Source organism: Sprattus sprattus, assembly GCF_963457725.1.
Source record: "Sprattus sprattus genome assembly, chromosome: 9".
In the NCBI taxonomy this organism is placed as follows: domain Eukaryota; kingdom Metazoa; phylum Chordata; class Actinopteri; order Clupeiformes; family Clupeidae; genus Sprattus; species Sprattus sprattus.
The window spans coordinates 30,344,479-30,369,079 of record NC_137928.1 but is presented as its reverse complement, the minus strand read 5'-3'; the positions used below and the strand labels follow the sequence as shown (position 1 = coordinate 30,369,079).

The 24,601-nt window shown below is 41.7% G+C and overlaps 1 protein-coding gene across 1 annotated transcript; it reads left to right on the top strand.

Annotated features, from left to right (window-relative positions):
• Positions 1–10,526: 10,526 nt before the first annotated feature.
• Positions 10,527–23,420, top strand: LOC308370143 (WD repeat-containing protein 20; the record flags this gene model as incomplete). Its single annotated transcript, XM_080844731.1, has 4 exons — positions 10,527–10,936; positions 11,793–11,975; positions 21,260–22,738; positions 23,373–23,420. The coding sequence occupies exons 1-4, from the start codon at positions 10,556–10,558 to the stop codon at positions 23,418–23,420; spliced, it is 2,091 nt and encodes a 696-aa protein (XP_080700857.1). The 5' UTR covers positions 10,527–10,555.
• Positions 23,421–24,601: the final 1,181 nt, after the last annotated feature.

The window sequence follows — 24,601 nt, the reverse complement described above, 5'->3', positions numbered from 1 at the left end:
TCGCTTGTAACGTGCAGCTGATTGGTCGAAAAAAATAACAAACGTGATCCAGCAGTTCATATGGAAATTAGGTAACACCCCCCCAAGCGCCACGAGAGTGAAGGAGAATTTAACCAAACTGAACCAACTTCAACGACAAAATGTATACTTTTAAGGTAACCAATACTGTTATCTGAAACATGGAGTGGCTTCTTCATGAATTCAACTTGCACATTCTGCAAAAAAACGAAAATCACTCATTTGGAAAAAAAAAACTTCAAATGTGTTTTTCTCTAAATCGTCTCGGCCGACTTGTTCCCCCTTTGCGCGTGCCGGGTCACATGATCAGGGGAATAGACCAAGCGTATGTCAAAGTGGGTTGAAATGCAGGCTTGGTAAATTATGGACTTACTATTGTGGCCACATGGTAATTCCATACATGTTATCTGCCTTGTTTATTTGCACACACTTTTAGTTTTAAGTGTGTAAGGGTGGAGGATACAGAAAATTAGATTTATGGGCTTTTGGTAATTTTATTTATGGGAAGTTTTGGAAATTAAAATTTGCATAATGCTATGTTTGTAGCATCTATAATCAGAGAAAAGGAGTACGGATAAAACTTTTGGGTAATATTTTACAATGGAAGGTGTAATTGTATAGGTAGTTATGTACTACATAGATATGAAAAGGTATTGGAGAAACGGATGGATTCATATGATCGATTGAGGAATGTCTGAGGACAGGACCAAAACTGAGAGAGGGTAAGTATATTTTTAATATGTGACATTGTTATGTTTTAAGCATTACAGCAATGATTTTAGTATAACAATAAAGAATGTATGAGAAGTATGAAATAAACTTACTGCAAATGTTGGCAATCAAATAGCACACTTTTAGAGCATGTTTAGAGGGCGTGTGGAAATGATGTGTATCTGTTGTTTCTAATTTTTTGAGATTATATATACACAGGTGGACGCATATGGACTGGTTCAGTCAGGACACTGGGTATAGGTGAAGGTTTTAAACAAAAAGAACTTCCAGCCAATGGTGGTGAGAAGTCAAAGTTCTAGTGTGTAATATTGTACTAACTTTTTGCAGAATTTCAAGACCAGAAGGTGGTGGGACTACCTCAACTTATAGTATCAGGGTTAGAATGGGGAGCATTCTGTTGCAGCAGCTCGACCTGGGCGAGAGGCTGTTAAGATCATGGAAATGCTGCAGTGAATGGATGCTTCTTATCATTGGGGGAAGGGAACTGATGCAGCACATAACATGGTCATAGCAGTGGTGTGTTGTGGTCTTCCCTGTTTTAATTTCCTTGCAGTACGGGCAATAGCCTCTAGGTTCACTTAAATGACTGTGATATTTGAAAAGGATGTTAATAAAGTTGGTCTAACAATTTCATATGAAAAGGACAATGCTTTGTAAATGTTACAGGTATTGTGCAGCTCAGAACAAGATGGGTCAGGAGGCAAACCTGACTCCAACGGTGACGTGTGGGAACTGGGTGACCAGACCACATAAGTCCTGGATTAAAAATTAAAAAACAAATAACACGTCAGGGTTAAGTGCTGGTCCTGCCTTGCCAGCAGGATGGTCGTGAGTGAAAACTCAGCCATAACCTCTGCCCTTCGACGGCTTACAGAAGCTGAAGACTTTGCACACCGGTAGTTATACAATATACACTGAATACATACATACACTGGACAATTCATAGACTGATGGGATGGTAGTTAGTATGCTGTAGTTTTATATAATGGGATCACATATGTTGTATACATAGGGGGGTTCGGTATTGTTAGAGTAGTTGCCGTTCTGCGTAAGAAGACTTCTCCAGGAAAATTGTCTGGGGATGATTGCATTTTATTGCTATAATGATTTTTGAATGATGAAGTGTTTTAGAAAATTAAAGATTTACAAATATAATGGTACTGTATTCTAATTGTGTCTGTTAGATACGGGATACGGACAGTTATATGCCTCTTACAAGATGTATTGAAGTATACGTATGTGTTGTCACATGAACTATGTTTTTTCTTTTTATATGCTTTCACATGTTGTATATCATATTATGTGCCTTAACCATTCGGGACTGACCCGATGGTCTTTCATAATTGTTGAATGTGTGTTAATCTGGAGGAACAATAATATGTTATATTGGAGTGTAATGGAATTTAGTATGATCACGTATTGATAGCTTAAATTTACAGATGTTTAAAATAAGGTTAGCTATTGGTTTTTGCTGTGCAGACGTTAAGATGGGCTTTTATTTCTGCAAGTGTATTGATAGTGTGTATTTTCTATGATATCATAAAATATTTTGTGTGTCAATTAGACACATAGGGGGGATTATGTGGAATCTATTTTATGTTTAGATGAACATGGATTAACTCATCTGTATGAAAGTCTCATTTAGGGAAGGCAGACTAGTTGGGCAGCAATAAAGTTACGACACAGGTACATTCCAAGAAAGGAGGGGGTCTTACAGGATCCCGGGGGGAGCCAGACACACACACACACACACCTAGGAGGTCTCAGAGGAGTTAGAGAAGAGGGAATAGTTATTTCTGATTGGTTTTGGCAAACAGCCAGATAGAACACATCCCACAATTTACAGGCCTTAAAATGGCCTGCAGACCATTCATACAATGAGATCGAGCTAATCCATGGACCATCTCCTTATTGTAGCTTATTGATTACAATAATAAACCTCCAGATTTCTACAACCAGCCTCTGGTCTTCTGATTGAAAGAAAAAGGTGTAGTAAGATCCTATTCCCGCCACATCACTGGCTAGGTATGCTATCATAGCCACCGTTACCATTATGTCCGCCATTGTTTTCGAAATAAAACGAAAAGCTCCGATTGGGAATGGCGCACAGAGTTATGGGTAATAAATGCCGCCATTAGGGCATCAAGGAAGCTCAGACCCTCTCTTGAAAAACGACCGTTATGTGACGTATTTCAAGGTCTCTGACTAAAGCGGAACTGAAGGTTTAAGCCAAATGGGACAATCCTTGCTCTCTTGATAGGAAGGAAGGAAGGAAGGAAGGAAGGAGGCATTTTAAGACCTTTGGAACGGGGGATGGTGTGTAGACCAGGAGAAAACCTAGGCAAACGATTTGGTGACTAAATGTATCAGTTGGTATTTTGTCATATGTAGTCTTATAACATTAAACAAGACTGCCATCTAGTGGTCTCTACGTTTTCTTTGTGCAGATTCAACACTTGGCACACATAATAACAAATTTACAAATGTCAAATGCACAAGCAGAGTATGATGTTACAAATCATAAAGCATATATTTACAAGTCAAAATAAGGAGTTCTGTGTTAGTGGAAAGAAACACATTTTAAACTCATCAGAATATGTATGGATCATGATACATGCATTTATAAATAATTTCAAACATATTAGAAATATTCTCTCCATAGCATCTGGTTATATAGGCCCGATAAGGAATTTGGCTCGATTAAAACTCTAACTACCCACCAGCATGTGACATGACGTGCGTAAAAAGTGGGCGTTGGACGCATGCTTGTGGTCGCGCGCAACGCGAATACAGCAGCCTAATAAGTGTGTGTATAGTGGTGCTCAAACTATATCAGCGCACAGAAGATTACATGATGAAATCTGAAAGCCACAGTATTTACGCAACCCGATCAAACGGACCGTGATGGTTATCATCGTCTGTCTCCCCTACGGACCCAAAATGCTCCTTTACCATAGCAGCGTTCTGTGAGCAACTATAGTCAAATGAGCTCGAGCAACTTCCGGTTACGATTTTTCAAAATAAAAGCGCCTTATTAACCCCGTGTTTCTTTAACTGTCAGAAATATTAATTTCATAGAAACATAAAAATGGGTTAAAAACGATTCACTGATGTTACAAAAGTATGATTTTCTTGTTTAAATAAATGGAACACTGACTAAACAGGACATTTTGCAATTATTATAGCAAGAAACAGTAAAACACACCACAATCTGCTAATAAAAGGATTATACCTCGATTAAAGTTGGTTGAACATGTTCAGTACACTGTAAAGAAAGGGTAAAATATGTTTAGCAGTAATTATTCTGGTCATTCACTGTGAAATAAGACTTGACACACAGATTATCACTTGACACACGGATTATCTCCAATGCCAGGGTATTGCCATGTGACACATATCACACTTTGCTGAAGAAAGAAAAGAGTGTGTTTCAATAAAAGGGGGGTGGAATATGTTCAGGACACTCCAAACATTAAATAAAATGTGAGAAGTAGTTGAGATTTACGTCACTGAATGATCCACAATACTTTAAACATAGGCCTACAAACAGGCGAAAATGCATTCACTTTAATGGCAGGGCCATATGACACATATCACACTTTGCTGAAGAAACTAAAGATTGTGTCTCAATAAAAGGGGGGTGGAATATGTTAAGGACACTCCAAACATTAAATAAAATGTGAGAAGTCATTGAGATTTACGTCACTGAATGATCCACAATACTTTAAACATAGCCCTACAAACAGGCGAAAATGCAGTATTTTCAATTGCAGGACCATATGACACATATCACACTATGCTGATGAAACTAAAGATTGTGTCTCAATGAAAGTGGGGTGGAATATGTTCAGGACACTCCAAACATTAAAATGAAATGTGAGAAGGAGTTGAGATTTACGTCACTGAATGATCCAGAATTCTTTAAACATAGGCCTACAAACAGGCGAAAATGCAGTATTTTCAATTGCAGGACCATATGACCAGGGGTTAAAGTGGGCCGGAACGCTCCGGTACTCAGTACCGGCACCTCAGATAAATTAATAAATAAATAGATTCTTAAAAAAAAAAAAAATGTTTAATGTTTAATGTTTAATGGTAAGGCCAGTCCACACCAAAGATCTCTCTCGATCAAATCAAAACGTAATATCATCCCCTAGCCCCGCCTTGTTCATCAAACAACAGTTAACCTGTCAGTTCAGTTGAGAGCGCGACGCTTTGCGGTAAGTGTTTAGACTGTTCCAGTCAGAGCGAGTGCATGTTGGAGTCCAAGGTGAAGTAGTAAGCTAAAGTCTAACGTCTATATTTTAAATAGGGCAACAAACACAACTTAAAGAAAGAACCAGGCTTTTAGTTATTCGTTTTCTATCACTCTGGCCCTGACTGAGAATGACGAACATTAACAATGGTTAACTGCAACTAGTTGGTTATTGGCTAGCACGTCAGCTTGTCAGATAGACAAAAAATGTGAGTACCGTTACTTGTTTCCTAATTGGAAAACACGTTGGTAATGTTATGTCTTCATAATTTCCTTCTTAAAGATGGAGGAGGATCGAAATAAGAGAGGGTGTAAACGAAAAATAACTGATTATTTCCAAGGGTAAGAATTTGTCTGGAAATGGTGCCTAAACAGTCATTCTTTTTAGATTTTCTTTTAAAATCAAGCAATTGATAGTCTAAGAAGTCTACGAAGCATTGTTGCTTTGATAATTTATTTAACAGTAAAATATTTTTAATTTAATAACTGAAGTCTGCAGTGTTGTTTATTAATGGCTGTGTGAGTGGACAGTCCAGGCCATGGAACTAAGTAGGCACTGTGTAATTTGCGCTGTGATTACTGTGTAAGAATGACTAAGATTTGGCCTGATGCAGAACAGATTTCGTTATCCATTTTCACTGTTGCAGTCATCAAGGCTTATTTAAGTGTCATTTTCCAAATTCCTTATCTTCACCGTGATTAGGGGAATGAAAGCAGCCCAGGTCATAGCCCAGAGCAGCATCAAGAGTACCAAATTCAAAATGTTCTCATGGAACCAAATAGGGGCCCAAAGGCTCATGATCCATCCCTGGTTTAGGTCTTTGGTTAGACCTCCTTATATCACTGTGATTAAAAATATATAGGAATGGGTGATTTCAACGCCGCCGCCACCAGATCCACCAAATACCCCCCGCCACGGCCGCCGCCAGATCCACCAAATACCCCCCCGCCGCCACCACCACACCGGAAAATAGAGTACCCCCACCTACCAAATCCCACTTTAACCACTGCATATGACACATATCACACTTTGCTGAAGAAACTAAAGATTGTGTCTCAATAAAAGGGGGGTGGAATATGTTAAGGACACTCCAAACATTAAATAAAATGTGAGAAGTAGTTGAGATTTACGTCACTGAATGATCCACAATACTTTAAACATAGGCCTACAAACAGGCGGAAATGCATTAACTTTAATGGCAGGGCCATATGACACATATCACACTTTGCTGAAGAAACTAAAGATTGTGTCTCAATAAAAGGGGGGTGGAATATGTTAAGGACACTCCAAACATTAAATAAAATGTGAGAAGTCATTGAGATTTACGTCTCTGAATGATCCACAATACTTTAAACATAGGCCTACAAACAGGCGGAAATGCATTAACTTTAATGGCAGGGCCATATGACACATATCACACTTTGCTGAAGAAACTAAAGATTGTGTCTCAATAAAAGGGGGGTGGAATATGTTAAGGACACTCCAAACATTAAATAAAATGTGAGAAGTAATTGAGATTTACGTCACTGAATGATCCACAATACTTTAAACATAGGCCTACAAACAGGCGCTAATGCAGTATTTTCAATTGCAGGACCATATGACACATATCACACTATGCTGATTAAACTAAAGATTGTGTCTCAATGAAAGTGGGGTGGAATATGTTAAGGACACTCCAAACATTAAATAAAATGTGAGAAGTAATTGAGATTTACGTCACTGAATGATCCACAATACTTTAAACATAGGCCTACAAACAGGCGAAAATGCATTATCTTCAAGGGCAGGGCCATGTGACACGTTTCACACTTTGCTGAAGAAACTAAAGATTGTGTCTCAATAAAAGGGGGTTGGAATATATTCAGGACACTCCAAACATTAAATAAAATGTGAGAAGTAGTTGAGATTTACGTCACTGAATGCTCCACAATACTTTTAACATAGGCCTACCCACAGGTGAAAATGCATTATTTTCAATGGCAGGGCCATATGACACATATCACACATTGCTGATGAAACTAAAGATTGTGAGGAGAGAGGTGTGTAAAGAAGGGAGTGTGTGATAGGGAGAGAAGTAAGGAGGAGAGAGGTGTGTAAAGAAAGGAGAGTGTGATGGGAGAGTGGAGAGAGGTATGGAGTTGATTACAGACTGCACCATCCAGCCCCTCCGACTGAGTGACAAGCTGGTGCAGACGGGTGTGAACGTCCACCTGGTATCCTGGATCATTGACCACCTGATGGAGAGGCCACAGTTTCTGAAAATGTGCTGTGCAGCACCGGCGCTCCACAGGGGACCACCTATCCTGTACACATCGGACTTCACCTACTTCACAACTTTATGCAGTGGTGCAGGCACAACCACCTGCAGCTAAACACCACTAAGACCAAGGAGATGGCGGTGGACTTTAGGAGGTCTCAGCCTCCTCTGCTACCAGTCTCCATCGAGGGGGTCAGTGTGGAGGTGGCTAACACCTACAAATACTTCGGAGTGTATCTGGACAATAAACTGGACTGGTCAGCCAACGCTGATGCAAGAAGGGTCAGAGCCGGCTCTACTTCCTGTGGAGGTTGAGGTCCTTCAATGTCTGCAACAAACTCCTGCGCATGTTTTACCAGCCTGTTGTTGCCAACGTCCTTTTTTAGGCTGTGGTGTGCTAGGGTGGCAGCATAAAGAAGAGGGATGCAGGGCGACTGGACAGGCTGGTGAGGAAGGCGGTAGCTGTTGTTGGCATTGAACTGGACTGCCTCACATCAGTGGCGGAGAGAAGGACCCTGAGTAGGTTGCTGACCATCTTGGACAATGTCCACCAACCACTACACAGTACTCTCAACAGACAGAGGAGCATATTCAGTGGCAGACTCCTGTCGATGTCATGCTCATCATGTAATAAGGGTGATATACAACAGTTAGTGAAGAGTATACTCAAAAAGAAAATAACACTTAGATTTATTTAAACACCACCAGAGACACATCAGGTATATAATCTGAGGCTGGTCAATAGAAGACATGGAACCACTATTTATCCATAATTTCCTCTTGAATTTCAACAGACACTTCATAATAGGTAGCCTGGATACCAGCCTGAACTCCGCCCACAAATTTTTTGGTCTGGGAGATTCAGTCTGGAGTCAAGCTAGTTGGGAGGGTTTAAACGTTTCGAAAAAGTCGAGAAAGTAATCTAAACCAATCAAATTGTAAGGGCGGGCTTTATACGTTGATGGACAGATGACCTGATGATAGATAGAATACCGGTATAAATGGAACAAAGATGGCGCCGTCTCGGGAGCTTAGTGGGACATATTTGATATGATTTAAGCTATCTACACGACTTTTTTTATGTTTACATTGACTCGGTTAGTTGTGTATACGCAACACCAATGTTGCCAAGGATTGTAGGTCTTAACTTAAGTACTCTAGACCATTAATGAAAGGTTATGCTAACAGCGTAGACAAAAAAAACATTGGAACAAATGGTAGCTTCTAGCCTTGAGTGCTAATTAAGTAACGTGAGCAGGCATATCTCAACAGATATTGATAGCGCATTCATTTTGAAAGAGGAACAGAGAAACGCGATCAAGGCATTTGTCGATTGAAAAGATGTTTTTGCCGTCCTTCCTACGGGATCAGGTAAAAGTTTAATCTATCAGATGGTAATAATACTACGTTGCTCTGATTGGTTCTAGGTATCCAATTCAGCGAAGAGGAATTGTTTCTTGTTTCGAGTATGACATCGTCAGGCTACATAATAGGTATAATTAGGTATAATGTGATTACATTGGACCTATACTGAATCCAAAATAGGAGAATATAAAAAATATAGGCCTACACTGTTAATACAAATAGCACCAATAAAAATATAGACAGTTTGAGAGGGTGCATGTCTGCAGAAGATATGATTTAAAGTGAAGTAAAACCTGTGCTTTCATAATGTAGTCCTGGTTATTAAAGGTTAGTTTTTTTTTTCAATCTTATACATAGGCCTGCCTAGTCAATGGTATCGTATAACCATTTTAAAGTAACTTCTAAACAGTACCAAATATGTATACTATATGCAATGGTCATAGCCTATGTTTTTTTAATCCTGTTTTGCTCTAATGCAAGCGCACTGATCAAATACATTATTTTTAATATAGTTTTCAGCTAAAAGTATCATGTACGTTTAAAAGTAATTTACTATACCTCACCTTGTTTTAAAACAAGTTATTATACGGCTCTTCAGAATGTTCCAAAAAGTACCGTTGATTTGAATGGGCCATCCCTACGTCATAGGTCACATTATTTCCTGCATTATTTACAGACCTCTGCGAAAGATAATCACCGCGGGTTTTGTACTTCTAATTCACATCTTTCATATCATTCCGCCAGAAGTCCAGTCATTTTAACGCAACAGTAGACAGTAATTTGAAGTCAGCAAGTAATGGGTTGCTATGCAACACCTGAAACTTCAAAGTTCTATTTGCTTGAAGAACTATTTATTTCTAAACGGGACTCATGAAACGGCAACTAAATCATTAAAAAGAGGTATGTTGGAGGAATGTCTTCTATCGTTTTTGGCAAGTACCCGTATAATAAGCGGGATAATGTATTGTCCGTCGGTCATTCTACAAAAATAATTCCTTTCGGTACAAAACAACACCCTCCGCTGCGCATCGGGGTGTTGTTCGCCCCGTCGGGAATTATTTTTGTAGAATGACCTCCGGACAATACATTATCCCTTACTTAATATAATGCACAGATAACACAATACTATTAAGCAATATAGCACGAGTGGGAGTGGGGTAGGTAAGGGATAATCCCACGGGTGGTGTTCGGCCGTAGCCACCGAGGCCTAGGATTATCCCTTACCTAACCCTAGCCCCCACGAGTGCTATATTGCTTTTATAAAACAATTCTACAGTCAACAAATTAACATTTCAACACGAAGTTATTGATTAAAAATGGTTTATTTCGCCATTGTTTCTCCGCAACAAAAAATAGTTCCATTGTCAATGTCTTGGTTTGGAATTTTAAAAACTTTGAATTAACGGTTATCATCAATGCGAATGTTTCATCGCGGAGTGATTTATTTTTAGCTGTGAAAAGTCCCGTAACTGTAGGTATGTTGAAGAATAACCTATAGCATGGAACGTCTCTCGTCCAATCAGAAACAGCTAAATTACGCGCTAGAACCCAATTGTTTTATAATTATAAACAATGATCTGGCAAGTAGTCAGAATCAGACTTTATACTGACAATTAGGCTAAAATAGCTTTCAAACACGCTTTCAACTATTTTCCCGATAATTACGACAAATTCAACAAAAACTCGTTCCATAAAAAAGGTTTTTATATAACCCAGACGATTTACAGGGTTGTTTGTTGTAAAAAACACCTTTCATTTGATACAAAAATCGTATTTTACTTCCTCGTTTCTTTTTACTTCCTGGGGTTATTGTGGGTTATCGTTGCTAGCAGAACGGAACTCATTACAACCATTGTAGTTTTTAATAATTATTTCCAGGTCAGAAGATCAGTTTCCTGTGCGGCTTGTTTGTAGCCTACTGAAGATGGCCGGTGATGGAGGCGCACTTAAGGATATCAATGAGATCAAATCACAATTCAGGACCAGAGAGGGCTTTTACAAGCTGCTGACACTTTCAGATTCTCAACAACGGGGCGGGCTACCTCGGGGTCCAACAGCAAGTGCAACGGTGGGCCCCGGGTCGGGACCGGGTTCAATACCCGGTGGTGGTGTTGGACTGGTGCAGGGGCCCGGGTCTGCCTCTTCTTCCAATGCCGCAGCCAACTCCGCTCCAGCGGGTTTCCTTCCTCCAGTGCGGGTCTCCATGGTGAAGCTTCAGCCGGAAGATCCTAGCGAAGATTCAGAGCGTGTGTGTTTTAATATCGGCAGGGAACTTTATTTTTACACTTACACAAACATTAAAAAGGTGAGATGACGAGTCAGCATCGATTATGCATGTTCACGAGCAAATGTATCCTGTCATTGAGGCTCACTAACTAACTAGCTAGCTAGCTTATGAGCTAGCACTAGCGTTATCTTTCCAAAGCCTTAATTTTTGGCAGCTTTTATTTAACCACCGGACTCTGCTTTTTATTTTGTTGGCCATAACCCTTAATTGTTACGTTGTTAAGCCGAATTACTTGAAGTGATCGCATGTATCACTGACTTGCAACCTCGCCTATCACTGCAACCTTTGCCCTGCACCTGCTGATACTGTAAGCTAAGCAAAGCTTGATGTATTGTGCAATAAATATGTAGAGCATAATAAACGCTTTTGTTTCCCCTTCTGTTCTGAAAACGAGCCCAACCCATATAAATGGCATCCAGAAAACATTTGATAACTTCAGGCTATCAGAGAATGTGTGTGGTCTGAATTTCTTCATTTGACCAAAATTGTTTTGCCATCCAAATGATAAAAACAGGCCGAAGTACAGCTCACTGCTAGGACTTTTCCGTTTTGAATTTTGTATAACCCAATGTGTTATGGGGGAAAGCATGACCACGGCACAGATCTTCTGTAATGAAGAGCGAGTAAGAGCCAGAATATTGACATTTTTCACTTGCACTCTTGAAGAGTTGTGCTTCAGTCTGATCCCTTAACCTAGTTGACAAATGTATATTACACCCAGGCCTCCCCTACTCGCTTCAACCACGAGCTGTATCAAATTGTCAACCTAGCTGTGGTGTGTGTATTTTCTTTCTTTTCTGGAACATTGTCTCTGTAACATTTTTCTTTCTCTCATCATCACTCTTTTGCATCCTGCTCTGTTTCTTCATCATAGGCTGTTGACCTCAGCAAGCCCATTGACAAACGCATCTACAAGGGTACACAACCTACCTGTCATGACTTCAACCAATACTCTGCCACAACAGACAGCGTGGCCCTCATTGTGGGATTTTCTGCTGGCCAGGTGCAATACCTGGATCCCATCAAGAAGGAGACCAGCAAGCTCTTCAATGAGGAGGTTGGTGAATGTATTGCATGGGGATTAGAATAGAGGCAGTTGCAGTGACTACTTGCAGTCAGTCTGTTATCGCATGTCATTCTAATAGTCAAGGGCGTAGGTTTGCATAGGGTCGATAGGGACTAGTCACGACCAAAGTTTGAGAAAGACAAAAAAGTCCCCACCAATATTTTGTTAATTTCAGAGAAAAAAAAATGTGCACAATATATTTGCAAACTCATTCGCATTATTATCAATACTATGTTCGTCGCCCAGAAGATTGAAAAATACATTTCCAAGTTTTCCAATTCCCTCGAGCCTGCGAGACAAAATGCTGTCATTAAATTGGCCTAAGTGGCAAAGTCAGAAACACGTTGTGAAACCTGACTTGCAGAAAAGAGTTGCCACTGGCAATAGTCTGACACGGTAAGCTAATAAATACGCCAGGAAATAATAAAGCCTCATATCAGTATTTCGTTTGGTCTCAGCATTGATATTTTGACCCTTTTGTGCTTTGTAGATTGGAAAAAGCCACCTAAAAAGAAGAGAGATGCCAGAAGTTTTTTTTCTACCCAGAGAGTAGAAAGCAGCCCATGTCGTTGTTAGCTAGCTAGTAGGAACACTACCCACACAGTGTAATCCTGCTAGCCTTACTTCGCCACCCATTCTACAATGGAAACATGTTTTGAAAGTTGTTAGTGTGTAGAGCATGTACCTTTTGCTTGTATTAAATCTATCCCTAGCGTCTTCAATCTTTCGACCAGTGTGGTAGCAGCAGCTGGTCTTCTTGAAGGCAAAAGTAATCAGCAGTCAACTTAGCATGGTTAGTGATTTTATTGAATTGATGAATTGCTGTGCAGGATAAACAGCAGCCTGAAGCTACAGATGAAGAGCAGGGTGATTATTAATCAGCATAAGGGGTTCAGATGAGAGGTTGAATTGTCTATTTTGTTAAAGATTGCATTCAAATATTGTTTTTTAAGGGATGTTTAGACAATGTTACCCATGAATGTTATCATTCACACTGGCTATTTTGAGAATAAATGTTATATGTCATTGTAGGTAGTAAAAAGGTGCAATAAATTGGGATGCCCAAATGTATGCAGCATATAATTAATCAATACAATATTTCATTGCACTGCAATGCAGTACAGATGATGTAGGCTTAGTACAGCTACATAAAACCTGAACCAATTACCTACATATTACAAATTAATTTCAGAACAAACAAATGCTTTTCATGTCCTTCTCAGTTATGTAATTTTGTTCATTAAGGCAATATTTTGAAATGCATTCAGGAAACTTAGAAATCCAGTGCAGATGTAGTGCAGGTTGAGGTAGCAGCAGCTGGACCATCAGGGCTTCAGATGAGGTCTTACTCATGTTTGGGATATCCAAAATGAAGTGATGTAAAAATGTGGGGATAGTTTTGTTTTTTATTTAAACTAATGGCCGGTTCACACTACACGATTGTTGGATATTCCTTCACGATTTAACATGTCACACTATGCGATCACAGAGCCACGACTTCGGGCTTCGTCTTGGTCGGAAGACTGGCCACACTACAAGATCATGAATCTTTGTATCCAATAGCCTAGGTAGCAGGCAGCTAGCTACTTTTGATAGGCTATGTAAACTTTTGAGGTAGGCTATCAAACGTCAATTTCCGGGTAAGACTGGAAAAAGACTACTTTAAAACCAACATTTTGTAACCTACATTTACAATCATAACAGTTTATCAGGCTGGACATTCGTTATACAGGCCAGAGTGAGGTTTATGCTAGGTTTACGCTAGGTTTACGCTATGTCAACAATGGATACGTTGTTGCGATTCACCCCTAAATTCTGACATGCCAGACTTTTCGTCGTGGGGTTTTCGAATGTCGCAGACGAAAACATCGCAGGTCGCAAGCATGTCACACTGCAAGACCTCACCTCGTCGCAGACTTTTCAAAATCGGGCCCGATCCTAAAAATTTGTCAACGACGAAGAAATCGGAGCAAAATCGGGCTGAAATCGTGTAGTGTGAACCGGCCATAAGGTTTTATTTTTAGGGCCAAGCTGCTGAAAGCAGCAGAAAGCCCTATTGTTATTCTACTGTTTCTTGTTATTATTCTTCTTAATGAAACTTTCTGGAAAACTCACCAAATTTAGCAAGGATGTTATGGTGGGAAATCTAAGAACTTTTGCGTTGATGGAATTTTGGGGCGGGGCAAAATGGCTCTGTAGCGCCCCCCTAGAACATTGTAAATACCCCTCTGCATTGGAGTTAGTTTGGCATAGCTTGACGAAATTCGGTACACGTGTTTGTCATGCCCAGGTGCACCAAAAAGTGTATTGACGCCATGGTGGCAGGTCAACAGGAAGTCGGCAATTTTGAGTGGAATATGCGTTTTGACTGCGTTTTTGCTTGTTTTTGCCCGTTTTCACACCTTGCATCTGATCGAACTCCTCCTACAGATTTAATGGTAATGCCTTCAAACTTGGTCAGGATACTCTTCAGTCATAGGGGATCAAATAGTATTGAGGGATTGTCCAAAATCTCAAAGGTGTGGGCGTGGCAGACCCTCAAACTTTTACGACTCGCCGGTGCTCGCCACAAAACGCAGTCACTTATAATTCCAGCCTGCATTGTCCGATCCTGACCAAACGTTATAGGGTGGAAGCTGGACCCAGCCTGAATGCGGACATATGCCTATAATACCACACGCCTATAGCGCCACCTGTTGGTGGTTGAAATCATCACTCTGTTTCCACACCTGGCGTCTGATAGAACTCCTCCTACAGAATTAATGGTACCGCCTTCAAACTTGGTCAGGATACTCTTCAGCCATGGGGGATCAAATTGTATTGAGGGATTATTCAAAATCTCAAAGGTGTGGGCGTGGCAAACCCTCAAACTTTTACGACCCGCCAGTGCTCGCCAAAACCACAAAGTCACTTAAAACTCCTGCCTGCATAGTCCGATCCTGACCAAAAGTCTCCCGGCCTGAACGCGTACATATGCCCATAATGCCACTCGCCTATAGCACCACCTGTTGGTGGTTGGAAACATCGCACATTTTCTGATCCTGACCAAAAGTCATAGGGTGGACACTGGACCCGGCCTGAACGCGGACATATGCCCATAATGCCACTCGCCTACCTGTTGGTGATTGGAAAAGTGGCTTTCTTTATTCCTTGCGCTGTATTGTTTTTATGTTTTGATGTACGTGGCATTCTCACGGCTTGCTCTACGCAGCTTTAATTCTTATTGTGTTTAAATCAGTTCTATGTTCCGCAAGTTAGTACACAAATGTTATTACATTTAATTAAAGTTTGCCTGTTCAATATAACATCAAATGTTTTTTTTTAATGGGGGGGGGGGGGGGGTCCCTACCAGTGTCCCTACCAGTGTCCCTACCAATGCTGAGACCAAACCTACGCCCTTGCTAATAGTATTCTATAAAACAGGCAGGTAGGTTAAGTTATCCAAGTGATAAGAGGAGAACAGTGAAGATATTTCACTAGAAATCACACTTGGTCAATGGTAATATAGTTTCACAGTAATGTCCCAACCCTACCATATCAACATACAGAACATTTCAGGAAAATGACTAGGAAACCAAGACACAAATGTGTGCCACATCCACAGAATCTGATTGAAGCTAACTTCATGGAAGTAGTGAAGATGCAATGAACATAGACATCAAACAACTAGCAGACGAGAACAGGATTCGCCCCTCTGCAACGCTTCAAGACCTATGTGTGTGATACATGTCAGCAATCACTTCATGCCTTCACATTGCTAAAAAATGCTTAGCTAGATCATAACACTTGTTTATTAAAGTATATTGGATGAAGTTATATCTTCAGTCTATGCGCTGTAGCATCCATTACAAACAGCAGGTAGCTAGGATCTTCAGCTCCAACATAGGCAATTTCAACTTTCTTCTTTGGACTTCCAAGTACTAATATGAATAATACAACTGTAGCTTTTGCGATCACATGGTTTAGGTGAAATAAATTCTTCGAATTCGAAAACTTCGAATTCGAAGTTGCACAGGCATCCTAACTGTTTTCGTATTGTAAGTTAAATTGAGGAGACTATACCTTCAGCTATCGTTTCATGCAAATGGAATTTAATTAATTTAAAGCGTGTAAACCATTTTGGTATTCAAAGACTAATTGGTTTAATCAGTTTTCAGTCCTTGCATAGTAAGAGGATATTAAGAAAAAATGTCTGGTTCCTGTACAAAAGCAGATAAGACCTGGGCGGCTCATGGCTAATCTAGTCCAATCTAGTCCATATATGTTTGGTACATACACTTACAGCCAAAAGGTTTTGCTCACCCCAGGATGTGTCTCTTGTTTTGGTTATCAACAATCCTCTTTTGACAAAGACATCATTCCCAGCTAATTCTTTGCTAACTTCTCTCTGCACGCGATTTTCCCAAAACAATGAACATTGTTACATTGTAAGGAGGTGCGTCAACCAACTATTTCGAAATAAAAAGTAGCCTAAGATAGACTCCAAGTAGTAGCCTAGGTCTAATTAGGAGGCTCAATGTTGAAAGAAGTCCATCATTGCTATTATTCACAATAGGCAAGGCTATATTGACAGAGGGGGCTAAAATAGAGTTAATTAAAATAATGAAATGATGGGCTCATTCACATGGTTTATTATCATTAGTTATTTTTAGTAGACCTATCCATTCTCCATGTAGGCCTAGTTGTTGCGAGGTCACATAAGGAGCACCTATCGCAGCGTCTAACACACTACAGCATGTTACTGGTGTGAACACACTACAGTATGATACTGGTGTGAACACACTACAGCAGTGGTACCCAAACTTTTTAGGCCTAAGATCACAAACCTCTGCCTGTGTGACCTGAAGATCTACCTATTGAGGCGTTGAGAGAAAAAGACTGTCAGGACTCCAGACTGTACTTACAACTTATCTTTATGTTTGGCCTAGTTGTAATTGAATGAAATCAAACACTTTGTGAACAATATGAACCAGAAAAAAAAACACATTTGCAATGAGCAGGCTGGATATGAACGGTTTTATTTATCAACTAAATTTACAACAGTGACAAATTTCTCATGTGACAAGTCAGTGTGATGGATGTGACTGAACACTGTCTGTGAGTGCCTTGTAGTTTGGCTCATAAGCAGAGACAGCCAGTCTGAGGCAGTCTGTGAGGTGTCTGTCAGTAAGCTGGCTCCTGTACTTGGATTTGGTGATTTTCATCTGTGAAAATGCAATTTCACAGAGGTAGGTTGAGCCAAAGTAGGCACTCACTTTTAGTGCACATGCAAATCAGCCATCTCCATGTCCACTCCACCAGGCAAAGCAAATGCTTTCTCGAATTTGTCTGCAACCTCCTCTATATCAATACACAGGAATGGGTTTGAAACAAATGCAGCAATATCCTCAATGACTTCTAACTCAACAAAACGTCGACAGAACTCCGCTGCCAGTTTGTCCAGGTGCACACAGGGTGAAAATCAGAAGAGTCTTTGATGGACTGTGACATTTTCACCAGGTTTGGAAAGTGTGTCAGCCTCCCTTTTGTCATGATGCTGAAGCGCTTTTGCTCGAGTTTACCACTTTGACCACCAGTGACATGACATGAGAAAAGTCCACAACTTTCCCAGCCAAGGCTTGCTGATGAATCACACAGTGGTACTTCTTGAAGTCGGGGAAATCTGGATCATTACGGCACAGTGCTGTATAGGGGTGTGTTCCAAATATCGATACGGGGATACATCGTCGCGGGCCTCTTTACGATGCGTGTATCGATACGGAAAATAATTTTTTTTTTTTTTTTTTTTTTTTTTTTTTTGTCTTTCTTTGTACAGCGTCTACTTGGTTCATGTGCCTGCCTGCATACTTTGCCCGTCATCCAGTTGATGGTATAATTTGAAAGCAGAGTTTCTGTAGAATCCACATGAGGTGACAAATATGTTATGATGTACTGTCAAGGAGTTAGAGGCAATTTTTTTTTGTTATAAGCCTAAAATATCGGGATACGTATCGTATACGTACGTATCGCATGTATCGCGATACATATCGTATCGCGACCCCTGTATCGGGATGCGTATCGTATCGCGAGGTGGTTGGCGATACCCACCCCTAGTGCTGTAAAACCAGCGTGCACACCTCACATTGCCGGTGCCCCATCGGTAGTGATTGCCACCAGTTTATGAAGGGGGATGTTCTTTTCGTGGACATAGTCTTTAAACACGTTTTAAATATCCGCACCTCTCGTTTTCTCTTTTAATTGGAGAAGAGTGAGCAAGTCCTCCTTTGTTGTAAAGTCCTGGAAAGCCATTCTGACATACAACAAGCTGAGCCGTGTCCATTACATCAAGCGATTCATCGAACTGCAGTGAAAAGTATTCACAGAGTGCCAATTCCTTCAACACCTGTTGCTCAACGTTCTCCGACAGTAACTCGACCCTTCATGTCACTGTTGAACGACTTTAATGTCCTCTTTGTTTTTGAAGTTGCTGCCAACATCTGCGGTGATGGTCAAAAGTTCCTTAAATAAATCCCCATCTGGAAAAGGCTTCTTGTTTTTAGCCAAAACGTGGCTAATACGAAACAATGCCTCATTTGCAGACTTACTTTGAGAAGCAGGTTTTGCGAAAAGCGACTGTTGAGCCTTCAACTCCACTTTCAGCTCCTGAACTTTCTTGGCGTGGATTGCTCTCTTTGGGGGATAGCAGTCTTTGAATTTCTGATGGTTAGAGATGTGGTGCCGCTTCAAATTCCCTCGCTTGGACAGTGCCTGTGTCTGCTGGCACAACATACACACACTCTTGTCCTTTACCAAGGTAAAGATTAATTCCTCCTACCATTCTGGATGAAAACTGTAGTTTCTCGACTTCTTTCGTGGTGCCTTCGCCATGCTCGTCAACACTATGTGGACAACACGGCCGGGTAAATAAACAAACCAACGGCAACCACGCCCACAGATATCGTGGGATAGCAGGTTTCACCAAGGTGGTCTTCGGGAAAAAACGCCTACTATCAACCAGGGTTATAATCGTTAACGAAAACTAACGAAAAAAACGAAATCGAGGTGTAATTTTTTTTTTTTTGTCGTTAACTGAAATAAAAATAAAAACGAAGCTTTATCAAAAAACAACAACTAACTGAAACTCTATTGTGTCTTCACAAAACTAACTGAAATAAAATAGAATTATAGAGAAAATGTCTTTAGTTTTCGTCTTTGTCAATGTATTTCATACATAGTCAAGTCAATCTTCAAGTCTATCTTCCTCTATACCGCTTTAAGTACACGCCCCTCGCCTGGTATCATAGCCGCAAAAGTCGGGAGAAAGCGACAGAGTTTCTATTTGGGATTACCTGGAACAGTGATGTGCGGTGAGGTTCCTGGCTGGTGAGGCACCGACTCTTTCAGAGTTAGATTTACAAATATATAAACCCAATACAGTATATTAAATCAGCATTCGATTGGCAGCTTGCACATTAACTACTGGTTGTTTTTCAGCATTCTTCACAAACATACATGGGTAGGGCAGCTACACACAGTTGGCAACTGCTGCTAGCTTGTGTTGAACTCGTGTGAATGTGTGATTATGCACTCGTGAATATGAAGTCTTTCATGCAGTTGCACAGGCAGGCACCCTGAGGGTTTCTACCTTTTCCCAATATAATTTGAAGAGTTAAATCGACGAGACTTAAACATCAGCTAGATAACGAGTTATCATGTCATGCAAATGTAATTCTTCCATTTAAACCGTTTAAGGTTATTAAGTGTCCTTAGCTAGCTAATCAGCTAGTGGAGCAACTAGATAAAATCAACCAGGAAACACAACTTTAGCTGCAATTTAAGTTTAATTTCTCAAAATCAGTGAAGTAAAAAGTGATGAGGAAGAACAACGGCAGTACAAGCATAATCCCCTTTACGAGAGGTACTATTTGCCTGTTTGCCTCTCCGTGCTTTTTCACTGCGGGTTTTAAATGAGGTCAGCAAGACTAAATAGTTCTACGCATGCGCTCAACCCAGTTTGTGAGTGATTAAGTAATCCGAGGTGCGGCACAGCCGTCGCTGCCTCGCTCTCTCCGGTCTGTTTGAACAGGACATGTGCAAATTCTGACTGACACACATCTGTCATAGTTGTTTTTTGTGGATGGCTGTTCATCTGTCCTAAGTGAATATAAAATGCTAAATGGTATGTTTTGATGAGCTTGTATTACTTATTATTTATCTTTTGTTCTGCAAGCAAAAAAAGTATCTTTCCTGACCTGCAATCCCCCAATTCTGTGTCGACGTGGAGAAACGAATAAGGGAAGCCGGTCGCCTTATCCTACTTCGAAAACACTGCTGGGCTGCAGTATAATTCTACTGCTAAACTTAGATTAAACAACTAAACGAGTCAAAGTATTTTCTTAACTTCGGTCCAAAAGTTCAAATACGACTGAAGTTCACTTGTTTTAAACCCACCGCCAGAGAGACAGATTTTTGGGTTAATCGCTGTTTTAAAGAGCAAAAAGTGTCACCCTTTTTATGACTTTGTTGTGACCAATGCGAGGTCACTGAAATGTAGATAAGGAATGAAATGTGATAAGGGAATTGTGGGTAAGGGAATTGTGGGTAATGGAGTCTATGTTGGGACATTGACTTACACACCTCTTTCAGTGAAGGAAATTGCTAAGTCATCAGCAGAGAAGTTGGTATCTGATGGCGGAGGGGGGGGGGGGGGGGGGGGGCTTTAGGAGATTCTTGAAAGCAGAAAATAGTTTCCAACTGTCTGTGACATTATCAACCTTTTCTTGGTAGAGTGCCTTTGATGATGAAGGGTGTTATACATTCCAATGCAAGAGTGGGTGTATACCAAGGAAAGGTAGCAACCACTGAAGTTTCCAAAGTTCTTCATTAGCTAACTGTGTCAGTTGTGCCTTGTAGGAATGAATCTCTGGTGTTTCAGAGATTATTTGCAATGATTTGTTAATTTCCTTCTGGCAGTTGCCTGTTTGCCAATGTAAGAGATTGAGACACTGGCATTATCCTTTACATGTAAGGGGTTAATTGCTTCATCCAGAAAAGGTTACTTTGAGTGTCAGGCCCAGGAGTTTTGTTGTGCACTTATAGGTCTGAAGTATTTTTTCTGTCTTTCTGAACTTTATTCTGTATTGTGCATTTGCATTGTGCATACATATTTTTGTATAAAGCTACACAGGCTCGGTTGCATAAGCTGCTGTCCTCAGCTCTATGTTCTGTTGTCCTTTGTCCTGTTCTCTTCCACTCTGATCCCCCTGGCACTTCTTTATCTGTCTCTATCTCTACAGCGGCTGATTGACAAGACCAAGGTGACCTGCCTGAAGTGGTTACCCAAGTCAGAGAACCTGTTTCTGGCCTCCCACGCCAGTGGGCACCTATATCTGTACAATGTGGAGCATCCGTGTGGCACCACAGCCCCCCAGTATTCCCTGCTGCGCCAGGGGGAGGGTTTCGCCGTCTATGCCTGCAAGAGCAAGACGCCCCGCAACCCGCTGCTGCGCTGGGCCGTTGGGGACGGGGGGCTCAACGAGTTTGCCTTCTCTCCAGACGGTGTGCATGTTGCCTGCGTGGGACAGGACGGCTGCTTACGTGTCTTCCACTTTGACTCAATGGAGTTGCAGGGCGTGATGAAGAGCTACTTCGGGGGGCTGTTGTGTGTCTCCTGGAGCCCAGATGGTAAATACCTGGCCACAGGCGGGGAGGACGACCTGGTCACCGTGTGGTCATTCAGCGAGAGTCGCGTGGTGGCCCGTGGACATGGACACAAGTCGTGGGTGAATGTGGTGGCCTTTGACCCCTTCACCACTAGCCTAGAAGAGGAGGAGCCAGGTGAGCAGAGCGGAAGCGAGGAGGACCTGCACCAGCCAGGTGGAGTGGGAGGTGGAGTGGGAGGTGGAGTGGGAGGTGGAGTGGGAGGTGGAGTGGGAGGTGGAGTGGGAGGAGGAGGAGGAGGAGGAGGAGGAGGAGGAGTGGGAGGGCTGCATTTTGGGAGAGTACGCACCAGCAGCACTCTCTCCCGTCTGTCACGCCACAGCTCTAAGGGCAGTCGAGCCCCATCCGTGACATACCGATTTGGCTCGGTGGGGCAGGACACCCAGTTCTGTCTGTGGGACTTGACTGATGATGTGCTGTACCCTCGGCTGCCCCTTTCGCGTGCCATCACCAACACTTTTGGGTCTGGGGTGCCCGCCTCTGGCAGCAGCATCATCAACAACACAGGGGGATCTGTAGGGGTGGAGGGGCACCATCACCCCACCACCACCAACACCCACCAGCCCCCCACACTTCCTCTCCCGCGCTCACTGTCCCGCTCCAACTCCCTCCCCCACCCAGCCGTCGCTACTGCTTCCAAGGGCCAGAGTGGGGCAGATGGCAGCAGTGGGGGGAGTGGAGGGGGCAGCGCTGGGGGGGTCGCTGGCTCGGCATTCAGCATCGGACGCTTCGCCACGCTCTCCTTGCAGGAACGCAAGTCAGACAAGTCGAGTGGCGGCGGGAGCGAGAAGGAGCACAAGCGCTACCACAGCCTGGGCAACATCAGCAAGAGCAACGACAAGCTCAACATGGCCCCCCGCAGCAGCCGCCTGGACGCAGCCAAGGTGCTGGGCACCACCCTGTGCCCGCGCATGCACGAGGTGCCCCTGCTGGAGCCACTGGTCTGCAAGAAGATCGCCCACGAGAGGCTCACGGTGCTGGTCTTTATGGACGACTGCATCATCACTGCCTGTCAAGAGGGGCTCATCTGCACCTGGGCTCGGCCTGGTAAAGAGGTAAGTGCTCCATGCTTGATGCTCCTCCATGTTGTTGCAAAAGAGTTGATTGAAAATGTATTGAACTTCTTGGCAGGGCCAAAGATTAGATAGTTTTAACACCAATTCGTTAAAAAAAAAACTTTGTGGCAATTACGACTAAAACAGTTTAATTTAGTCTCACTTTCAGTTGGGTTTGAAGGAATGAAAATACTTTTACAGAAAATGCTCCTTAGTGACCTCTCTCCTGTTGTCCAAAGAGCCTAATCGTCTTTTCTCTTCTGTTCACACCACACAGATATGGACATGTTTAATGGCAAATGAACAACCTGTTAAGATTAAGACCACCAACTTTGTTGTTTCGTTAACACTGGCGTGTTGTCTAAACAGGGAAATGTATCTCTCTGATTGCTATGCAATAGAAAGGTCTCAGATTCCTTAATAATTCTGCATTTAACAATGAGTTACATTTTTGTTACAGAATTCTGTGATTCCACAAACTGGGCATCCTAGGGCCCTAGTGCTTGTATTTGAGCTAAAACTTGATTTCTAAAACAAGGTTTGACACATTGGTGCTTCTTTATTCTTTATACTGTTTCTCTAACTCTTCTCTGTGTTTGTTTCACTCTTTTGGTGTGAGCAGCACCCAACCCAGTCCTTGGGAGCACAGAATGGGAACTCGCCCAGTGGCACAGTGGTATAGCTGGGAGAGGATCATTGCACTGCTTCAACTCAACCCAACTCAGCCCCTTTGGCTATCTCTCTCCTGGGATCACATGTTGACCAGAGGGCCAATACACAGCAATGCACCCATATCTGGCCCTGCATCCATCAAATAGACTTGGATATACAATCCACACGTACAGTGGACCATCATTTGATTTTCTATTTTCCTCTGTTTTTTTTTTTTGTGGATTGTAAGAACTGTTCATTCACCTCAACTGTCCGGTCACCTATGCTATTGTCCTTAAGATCCTTAACCTCTCAGAAAGGCTTCTGAAGCTAAATTGGGGGAAGAGGATCCTTTTCAGTCAGCCACAAAAAACTCTGTTTGCAAAACAGTGTGTAATGCCACGGCCATTGTATTTTATTTATTTATTTTAACCATAAGACTGTTCTAATTTATATTGTACATATTAAGAATATTAATGGAAGAGGACTATATGTAATGACATGACTCATACAATAATAAAGCAGATCAAATTAATATATGAAGATCCTATATTGTATATAATGACACATTTAAAGTGAATGTAATATAAGGGAAGATGTAGTTCTCGTGTGCTAGAGTTCTTGTTTAAAAATAAATAAAAAAAATGTATGAATTTGTCTCATGAACAAAGGTGCATTATGGCTTCCAGCATTAAACCCTGACAGTCTTTGCAGTGGCTGCTATGCTCCGATAGTGGGTTGGTTAATGCTCTATAGCAGGGGTGGGCAAACTTTTTGACTCGCGGGCCACAATGGGTTCTAAAATTTGACACAGGGGCCGGGCCAGAAACAGATGGATGTAGTGTTTGTGTGGACTAATATAAATGACATGTAAAAATCATCACAAGAAGGATTTGGCCTTTAACAGGTAGCAAAGCATTTATTTGCAAGGCAATTTAACAAATTGCATGAACATGAACAATACAAAAACATGTCGTTACCTGACTGATCAAACATTATGAAAACATCTGAGGCCTGCGCCCAAACCAATTACCTTGAACTTCTTTATTATTTACATGAACAGGTTAGAGCAGCCACGCAGGCTCTGTGCGGCATAGAGCTGCAACGATAGGTTGACAAAATCAACGACTTCGATTGTGAGAAATGGTCGACGTGGATGTTTATAGTTGACGCGTCATGCTCTATAGCAAGTCTAGCCCCAAATCTAAACAG